The sequence below is a fragment of the Danio aesculapii genome, chromosome 16 (genome assembly GCF_903798145.1).
Source record: "Danio aesculapii chromosome 16, fDanAes4.1, whole genome shotgun sequence".
Taxonomy (NCBI): domain Eukaryota; kingdom Metazoa; phylum Chordata; class Actinopteri; order Cypriniformes; family Danionidae; genus Danio; species Danio aesculapii.
Window position 1 is genome coordinate 29,707,767 of NC_079450.1, and position 10,519 is coordinate 29,718,285.

The 10,519-nt window shown below is 36.6% G+C and overlaps 1 protein-coding gene across 2 annotated transcripts; it reads left to right on the forward strand.

Annotated features, from left to right (window-relative positions):
• The first annotated feature begins 1,858 nt into the window (after window positions 1-1,858).
• On the forward strand, window positions 1,859-9,578 carry LOC130243482 (transmembrane protein 200B). Of its 2 annotated transcripts, none has more exons than XM_056475660.1 (2): window positions 1,859-1,930; window positions 8,360-9,578. In XM_056475660.1, the coding sequence occupies exons 1-2, from the start codon at window positions 1,869-1,871 to the stop codon at window positions 9,045-9,047; spliced, it is 750 nt and encodes a 249-aa protein (XP_056331635.1). In that variant the 5' UTR covers window positions 1,859-1,868; the 3' UTR covers window positions 9,048-9,578. The 2 variants fall into 2 exon arrangements, with proteins under 2 accessions (XP_056331635.1, XP_056331636.1); XM_056475661.1 differs by lacking the exon at window positions 1,859-1,930 and adding an exon at window positions 3,434-3,545.
• The last annotated feature ends 941 nt before the right edge of the window (window positions 9,579-10,519 follow it).

The window sequence follows — 10,519 nt, forward strand, 5'->3', positions numbered from 1 at the left end:
AGCATTAACAGTATGTGGTTGCAAGGATGTAAACAATGGGAAATGTTGTTTGGCACCGCTAACAATTTAGCTACAAAATTCATATTTATCAGTCAAACCGCTGTAAACACTCACAATCTTCACCAGCGCTGCAGTGTATCTCTATTCAGCAGCTTTCCTTGCGTTCTACATCTCAAATAACAAACTCACTAAAGCTATGTGAACCTTTCATATTTCTTACACATGCTTGTTCCGAATATATGTGAAAGACACTTGTCATATTTTATTTTAGAGAGCAGGCATGAGGTTCAGCTGTGTGCTCTTCATTTTCTGTCTGATTCAGGCAGCTATGACAGTCGTTTTCATGTTCGCTGAGTAGCTGTATATAATCAAAGTAAGATAAAAAATATGAAAAAATGACATGTTTTTTATACAAGTGAAGCATAAGCACATGTTGCTTTGCATCTTATAAACACAACCAAGCCTTAAAAATACACTCTGGACCACCCCTTTGTACAGGGTCTTAATTCACAATCTACAACTGAACGCCTTAAAATGACCCTAAATCAGAGTAGACAGTCATAAATTCATGTAATCCTGTCGTTGTTGTATAGAAACTTTGGCAGGTAAATGGTTTTACATTTATTTTATTATTTATTTTATTATATCTTTGGGTTTAAAACTTTTTTAGGCGTTGTGTTTTGTTTCATTTTTGGATTTGAACGTGTAGAAAATAAATTAAAAATATTAGGGAAAACAAGGATTTATTTGGAGAACTAAACTATCTAATTATTATTGTAATTAAAAAGCTTTACAAAATAATTAGCCGTTACTATAATAATTAATCAGTTATTTAATCATTTTAATTAATCACAAAAGTATTAAACTAACTATGCACTACAGCATCTGCACACAAGCTAAATGCCAACAACCAGGAGTAGGCCATGTATGTACTATATTTTAATGTGTAATATAAATATTTATTATTTGAATGACAAAATAACACATGATAATACCAATCTGAATTAGTAAGGAAAAGGCTTTAAATGTTCTTGGATCTCCCGAGACTCTAAGAATAGGTTATTTGCCCACCGTGGGACCCGGCGGACATTCACGAGTTCCCATGACCTTCTAACCAAAGTCTCTCTCCCTCCCTTCCTCCCATTTTATTGAGATGTTAACTTTTTTTGAACAGTTTTTTGGGATTGCAGTACATTCGATGGTGGGCAATGTTTGTCATTTATATTTATAAACATATGTATATAACTAAATATTTATAAACATATGTATATAAATAAATATAAATGACAAACTATGCCCACCCCTACTGAAAAATCCAGCTCAAACCAGCCTAGGCTGGTTGGCTGGTTTCAGCTGGTTGACCAGCCTGGTTTTAGAGGGGTTTTGGCCATTTCCAGGCTGGTTTCCAGTTATTTCCAGCCTGGTCTTAGCTGGTCAGGCTGGAAAATGACCAGCTAAATCCAGCTAAAACCAGCTTGACCAGCCTGGTTTAAGCTGGACATAGCTGGTTTAGGCTGGGCTCCCAGCCTGACTAGGCTGGTCAAGCTGGTTTTAGCTGGTCGTCTCCCAGCCTGACCAGCAAAGACCAGGCTGGAAATGGCTGGAAACCAGCCTGGAAGTGGCCAAAACCCCTCTAAAACCAGCCTGGTCGACCAGCTAAAACCAGCCAACCAGCCTAGGCTGGTTTAAGCTGGATTTTTCAGCAGGGACCATTAAATATTTAAAATATATATCATGTTGTTGTTTTTTTTAATTATATGATTAAGGATTTGTTTGGAGTACGTCTCTCGCTCACTCACTCACACTTCACTGACCGGTTGAAAGTAAGCACTCCTCCCCTCTCCTCTTCTCACACGCGTCTGGTTCGGATGAAGACTGATGGAGTTCCACGTCCTCTTCGTCACGGCTTGCAGAAGCGACAAAACTTCAGGTAGGCTACTAATGTGCTGAATTAATATATTTTAACATTCATGAGGAGTATGAACATAGCCGTACTGAAATAAATACTTGCTGGCCGCAGTGCTCTTGCATAATGTACTTCGCAACGTAATTTGGATAAGATGACTCGACGAGGGTTTGCTGTTTTACAGGTGTAGTGTGTATTTTTCATGTTAAAACCTTCTTTCCACTTGCAATGTAATGAATTATTATAAAATAAGCCATTTTTTCTGCTCACTCACTAAACACAGTGACAGCCGGTAGGCTGAAATGAGAAATGTGTATGAAACATGCACTTTAAATCTAACATAAAACGTTTTTCAAGACGATGCAGAATTGATACATCAATCATGCAGATTTTTGAATATCTCGGGTAACTTTTCATAACAACCAGTGTTTTTCCTTCACCCAACTGAAAAACAAAGTTGAAAACAAACAAACAATAGAAAACAGTTCCAATGGTCTCCACTACAAACATTACAAACCATTAACTAAAACTAGGCTAATGGTTTCCAGAATTATTTGGGACATATTCCATTAAACCATTAAAATGTAGGACTTCTGACATGACACCAACCGCATTTATATTTATTTATCATTTATGATTAAGGATTTGTTTAGTAAAGTCCCTCTCGCTCGCTCGCTCGCTCACTCACTCACACGTCACTGACCGGTTAAAAGTAAACACGCCTCCTCCTCTCCCCTTCTCACACGCGTCTGGTTCAGCTGGAGACAGATGGAGTCCCACGTCCTCTTCTTCACGGCTTGTAGCGACAAACTTCAGGTATTAATGTGCGGAATTAATAGGCTATATTTAACAATCATGACGAGTATAAACATAGCCGTACTGAAAAAAAGACTTGCTGGCCGCAGTGCGCTTGCGTAATGTACTTGAGAACGTAATTTGGATACGATGACTCGACGAGGATTCTCTTTTTTACAGGTAACGTTAGTTTAAACAACCAGTAAAATAATTTTTTTGACTGTAACCTTTGTCTAACAAAACGTTTTCCCAGACGATACAGAATTGATACAACGTTTTTGCAGATTTTTGAATATCTAGGATAACTTTGGGTACATAATAGCAAGTTGAAAACAAACAAACAATAGAAAACAGTTCCAATGGTCTCCACTACAAACATTACAAACCATTAACTAAAACTAGGCTAATGGTTTCCAGAATTATTTGGGACATATTCCATTAAACCATTAAAATGTAGGACTTCTGACATGACACCAACCGCATTTATATTTATTTATCATTTATGATTAAGGATTTGTTTAGTAAAGTCCCTCTCGCTCGCTCGCTCGCTCACTCACTCACACGTCACTGACCGGTTAAAAGTAAACACGCCTCCTCCTCTCCCCTTCTCACACGCGTCTGGTTCAGCTGGAGACAGATGGAGTCCCACGTCCTCTTCTTCACGGCTTGTAGCGACAAACTTCAGGTATTAATGTGCGGAATTAATAGGCTATATTTAACAATCATGACGAGTATAAACATAGCCGTACTGAAAAAAAGACTTGCTGGCCGCAGTGCGCTTGCGTAATGTACTTGAGAACGTAATTTGGATACGATGACTCGACGAGGATTCTCTTTTTTACAGGTAACGTTAGTTTAAACAACCAGTAAAATAATTTTTTTGACTGTAACCTTTGTCTAACAAAACGTTTTCCCAGACGATACAGAATTGATACAACGTTTTTGCAGATTTTTGAATATCTAGGATAACTTTGGGTACATAATAGCAAGTTGAAAACAAACAAACAATAGAAAACAGTTCCAATGGTCTCCACTACAAACATTACAAACCATTAACTAAAACTAGGCTAATGGTTTCCAGAATTATTTGGGACATATTCCATTAAAATGTAGGCGTTCTGACATGACACCAACCAAAAACAACATTTCAGTTTCTTTTGAAAGCAATACAATTGTCATTATAATGATCACAAACGATTATTTTTCACAGTCAGTTTGCTTTTGAGTGTTCAAAGTCAAACTTTGACCAATATGGTGGACAGGACAGCATACACACGACTCTCTCTATATTTCTAAAATCTGTAAATTGACATTTATAAAATTCTGTGGTCAATAAAACATTGTAGTCTTTTTCAGTAATGCTAAAACGAATTTTTTTGTAATCATTAGTCCAACGCTGCATTTTAAAATATGAAACATCTGAAGGAAGCTGCTGAAATTGTCTCTTTGGTAGGCCTACAGAATACAGATTATGCATGTATGCATTAACACTTAAGTGAAACTGAAAAATGTTTCACCTAATCAACATTGTTATCATTACATAAAATAAGGTTGTATGGTTTAGAAAGAAAAAAAGAAAGAAAGAAAAGTGTGTTCGCAGTGTTAAGAAATGTGCTATACCAGTTCCACATCCTAATAGCTATTTTTCTGCTTGAAAATCCAACACAATTATTTCAGTGTTAGTACATCTGACCCCTTCTTTCCTGTGTTAACCATTTGTGTATTTGAGTAAAGGGTGGCAGAACAGCATAGAAAAAAGTAGTTCCTAGCAGATTGTTCAGAACAAGGTGATGCATTTTTATTGTAGGTTTTAGAATAAGTATATGAGTTTATGTGTTTTTGACATATTTAATAAAAATGGTTATAATAAAAAACAGCTTAAGTAAAAAAAAATGTTAAAAGAATGTCTAAGTAGGCAGAGATGGAAATGTTTTTTTGGGTGGGGGGTGGACATGGTGACTCATTGGTTAGCACTGTCGCCTCAAGGTCGCTGGTTTGAGTCCTGGCTGGGCTAGTCGGCATTTCTGTGTGGAGTTCGCTGTGTTCGCGTGAGTTTCCTCCGGGTGCTCCGGTTTCCCCCACAGTCCAAAGTCATGCGGTATAGGTGAACTGAATAAACTAAATTGGCCGTAGTGTATGAGGGTGAATGAGAGTGTATGGGTGTTTCCCAGTGATGGGTTGCAGCTGGAAGAGAATCCGCTACGTAAAACATATGCTGGATAAGTTGGCGGTTCATTCCGCTTTGGCGAATAAAGGGACTAAGCTGAAGGAAAATGAATGAATAAATGAATGAATGAAAACGCTTTGGCAGTAAACCAATGTGGAATTACAAAGAACTTTAAAAGGTGATTACATGAGGATTGTCACGGATTACTTGTCTTCCTGCAAATAATTGCTTCCTGCTAGGATTATTGTATCTGTGCATGCATTCAATATGTACAAACTGTCAGTACTGTCCTGTAAAAATTTAAAAGAAAGATGACACTTTGTGTCCTTTTAAATGATCATTATATCTAGATAGAGATGGATATCTAGTTTAGATCTGAAAAATGTATTTTACCTGTTTATTTTAATATCAATTAATGTCAATAAATACATTATTTAAAAACAGAGCCAATAAAATAAACATTTTCTTTTTGAATATTTGTTTATTTATTTTTAATGAACACACAAACAAAAACAAAAAAAGGACATCAGTAGGACAAGGATATCAGTAAACACAAGTTTAGCAAAAAAAGTCATAAAAATAAATAAATAAATAAATAAATAAATAAACAGAATACAAAAATCATAATAAACAAACAAAGTTCTGCTGTGATTGAGTAAAGTCACACTTGTTATGAAAATACATCTAAGGTGGTCAGGTCAGGTTCATTAGAGGCATCCATATTTTTTGAAAGACATCCTCTTTGTGTATTAAGTAGTATGTACATTGTTCCAAGAGCATTGTTTCATTCAAGAGTTGTATGAACAGTTCAAATATTGGAGGCCTTTGTTGGTTCCAGTTGAGCAAAATGCATTTTTGCTAGATGGGAAATGATACAGTCTCTTTATAGGAGTAGGATCAAGTGTCTTGTTCAGTGGTTGGTGTGTTGTCCAATGGAGTTTCCAAAAGTTTGGCTGTAAAGTCCTGTACTGCTTTCCAGAAAAACTGTAGCTTTTTGCATTCCAAAAAACATGTATGATTGATCCTGAATAGGTCTGTGACACTTGGATGATACATTGGAGTACAGTTTGCTCAAACAAAGTGGGGTCAGATACATCCAATGCATAAATGTGTAATTTTGTTCAACTGTTTTGTTATTGGAAAGGCGAATGAGAGTATTTTGGCATATAGGGTCCCACTGATCCTCATTCAAATGATATTAGGGACTACACTGCCAGCCATAGAGGACATCCAGAAGAAACACTGTCTGCGCCGAGCACGTAGTATTCTTAAGGACACCTCTCACCCTGCTCACAGACTGTTTTCTCTCCTGCCTTCCGGCAGGCGCTTCAGGCTCCCCCGGACAAAAACCAGCAGACTGAGGAACAGCTTTTTCCCCAGAGCTGTCTTCCTTTTGAACTCTGCCCCTCACTGACTCTTTTGCCCCTCCAATACACCCCCCACACTCCTCTAACTTATACTCCTCACAATCACTGCACTATTTAACATTTACACATTTAAAGTTTGCACATATTCATTGCACTGATTCACTTATCTGAACTGTACATACCTACTGCACATGGACATTTGTAATTATGTTTATCTATCTGCACACTTCTGCTATTAATAGCATCCTGTACATATATTCATTTACTGTAAATCTGTTCATAGCTAATACAACCTGTATATAATGTTGATAGTACATCCATCTGTAAATATTACCATAGTTTTTCTATAACTGCACTTTATAACTTATACCTGTATCCTGCACTTGCTGCTATTGCACTGCTGGTTAGACCTAAACTGCATTTCGTTGCCTTGTACTTGTACATGTGTAATGACAATAAAGTTGAATCTAATCTAATCTAATTTTTTCAATCTCTTTGCCACACATTTTTTGTGATCTCAGTGATGAGTTGTAATAGTCTAATAGTGCAGAATATATCTCAGAGATCTTCCCTTTTAAAGACTTGGAATTCACCAAAATCCAAAATATCCTATTTATTGGAGAGCTCTAGGGTAGGGTTGCACGGTTTACCGGTACCTTATTAGTATTGTGATACTATGGCTCCAAAATACTGGCGGTGCCGCTGTAATTTGTAAACGTTATTATCGTCATTAATGGTTTATCTGCAATAGATAATGTTGCATGTGAAAAAGTCACTAAAATGCTCACACATTTGTGCAACAATTAACCATTTTATTTGAAGAGTGTGTGAAGCCATTTAAGGTTGCAAAACTGTAGAATTCGTACCATTTAGGGTAGCCTATTGCACAATTTCTAATGCTTCAGTTCGAACGCACAACTTAATCGGTTCATTTCTGTTCCTGTTAATATGATTTAGTAACTAAAACAACCACGACAATCTCTTTAAAAGAACGACTCACAAAGTGAAATATTAAATTACTTTGGATTGTTACCTGTTAATACCCAAAATAGCAACAGGAAACATTGAAACAATTTTTGACCACTTCATATAGCCTAATTTTGTTGAAAAAAAATGTTCTTTTGTAACAAATTTCATTCTGTATAATTTGTATGTTTATTTTAATGTTTTTTTGTTCGTCAGTTATTTGCAAAATAAACAAAAATAATGAATAAACTTTAGGTGAAGTGAGGTGCAAATAATACTTTTTGGCCTTAAGAGAATTATGAATTCAAGTAGGCCTATTATAACATAAAATATAGTATTTCTGACAATTTTCTTTATAATTTGAGTTATGGATTACAGTATCGCAAAACTACTTGATATCATGATACTTTAGCTGGTATCGTAAGATTAATTAATGGTATTGCGACAACCCTACTCTAGAGACAGTTGGCCTCTCATGACTAATTATCAAATGCCGAATTTGCAGATATTTATAAAACTCCTGTCTTGGTATCTTGAACTCTTGCACTATGTCAGAGAGATAGAGTTAAGGGTACAATTGATAAACTGACATTTACCATATTTCACAAATGAAGGTGGCAAATCTGGATTGAGGGACAGAGGAGCTAACATTGATATTTTAGCAGAGGAGCCACAAAACCTTTTTGCATCTTGCCAGGTCCGAAGAATGTTATAGATAACAGAGGTTCTTGTCACTGGGTGTATTTTTCCTATATTGTTAATGAAAGAAAGTGATGTCAGAGGTATACAGTTGAAGTCAGAATTATTAGCTCCCCATTTCTGATAACTGATTTATTTTATCTTTGCCATGATGACAGTAGACAACTGTTCTGTAGACAACTGAAAAAATATATAGCTTAAAGAGGCTAATAATTTTGACCCTAAAATGGCTTTTAAAAAAATTCAAAACTGCTGGCCAAAATAATTCTAGCCAAAATAATTTAAATAAGACTTTCTCCTGAAGGAAAAATATTATCAGACATACGGTGAAAAATCCCTTGCTCTGCTAAACATCATTTGGGAAATATTAAAAAAAGACAAAAAAAATTCAAAGGGGGGCTAATAGTTCCATTATTTTTATTTTTATTTCTTGTCTGACTTTTTTTTTTCTTTTCCCAGGAAAATGACTAAGAGAAATGCTCCCGCCAATAAAGCCCCAGAGTCAAACCCTTCACCCCCAAACCTGGACACAAGGTTTGTGATTGGTGGACTGCGTCTGCGGTCTGGAGCAGGGGCTTGGTTGTTGTTTGCTGTTGTTTTGTTGTTAGTAGGAATCTACCTAACTGCGGCCGGGTATTGGAACATTCAGCCCCGCAGACAAACAGTACAGTATGGTTCAACCGGACGCACCTCTTCAGAGAAGCTGAGGCTAATTGGTCCCGTCATCATAGGGGTGGCGCTTTTCAACATTAATTGTGCCAATGCACTTCTCCATATTAACCGTAATATGGAACTGGAGAACATGAAAAGCAAATGGCAGAGGTACAGTCCTTCGAAACCATTCTCACAAGCAAACTCAAACAGGCACAAACTGGACTGTTCTGAAACTTACAACCGTTGCGTAGAAGAAGGGTCAGGAATTCCCACGCTGGAGTGCTCATCTTCGTCCTTAAGCATATGTAGCTCCAGTCAAGTGAATTTGGAGATCGGATCACCTGGAGAATGCCGGACCATGGAAACATCGGCCTTGCCTGTTATTAAACTCAATGATCAGCTCCTTAGTCACAGAAGCTCCAGTGAATGGACGTACCGGAAAAAAGATCGCAGGGGAAAACATGACATCTTCTCTGAGGACATTGTGATTTGATTCCAATTAAAACAATTGTGATTTGCATGTTATTACGTTACTACAAATAATGGATTAAACACTGGTTAACATCAGTGAATTATATTATTTCCTCACAGGTTGTGCCTTAATTTTATTGTTTTGATTTTTAACTTGGCTTGTTTGCTGTAATGAATAAACTTTTCAAGCAAAGTTCTTAAAAGTTACAGCAGCCCAAATGAACATTTATATTAAAAGATTCAGGGCTATAAGCCCAACTAAAGCAAACACCTTTCTCCATGATGGTGACTTTAGTCTATGTGGTCCACAAATGTTTTAAGATAACTGGGCCACATTTGCCATATCTTCTCTGTGCCACTTTAGGCTCACAGCCACATTAGCCAGAGCTAACTGTGCCAAATATTGTCAATTCTAATTTTCAGCAAGTGAATAAATGAACAATAATAATGAAGTGTGGTCAAAAACAGTTATATCCTAACTTACTTCCTATTCTTATGCCCCACATGGTGATGCATATGTCTCCAAAACCTGGCAGGTGGACAAATATAAACTATAATAAACTATAATACTGATAATAATAATAATAATAATATTATACAAATGCAAATTATCATGAATAAACTGAAAAAAGGCCCCGACATGAAGAAGGCATTGTTATGTAGAAAATATTTTTTGTAACATTTTAATCCTTTAATTTTTTTCCTATGTAAAGATATTTGTGTATTGCTGTACATCCTGTGTGTATTAAGCAATGTGTACGCATTTGGACCTGCATTGGCGTATAACTAACGCGTTCTGCACTGGACTTTAGACCTACTTTTAGTTGGTCAATGGCGTTGTCTATTTCAGTTCATCAAAACAGCAATGTGCCTTAACACACCTCCTTTTAAGACTGAAAAACTCATGAGTCCACAAAGTGCTGGAAATGGATTTGCCATTTTAATAACATGTCGCAAAACATGAAATTACAGTTGCGCTGGTCTAAAAATAGCAACAAATCGCGCCAAACACGTCTTTCACCTTATTGCGCCAGGTTTATGATAGGGCCCTATATATTAATCTCAGATTTTTGTTGATTGTTACTTACAGAGAGATAATTCTATACAACACATGCATATGAAATATAGCACCTGAATAATTGAGTGCACTCTGACTTGTGAGAGTCAACTAAACCTTTGTAGAATTTGATTCGTGTGAGTTTTAAGTAATCAATTATTCATGATCAGACTTTTTTTATGCAGATCCACCCACACAAAGCCAAAAGAATAGCGCGTGCTCTGTGTGTCATTGTGTTTGTAGTGCAGCTCTTTATAGTTCACATAAATGTCACGGGAAATATGAAAGGCGGACACCTCTGTGACAAACAGCTGATACAGTGATACTGAATGCACACAAACAGCTTCTCCTGCTCTGTCCTAACTGTTCTGCATTCAACAGGTTTCAGACTCTGAAAGATCAGCTAAGAAGACACAGAACGCAGAATGTCAGTAGCA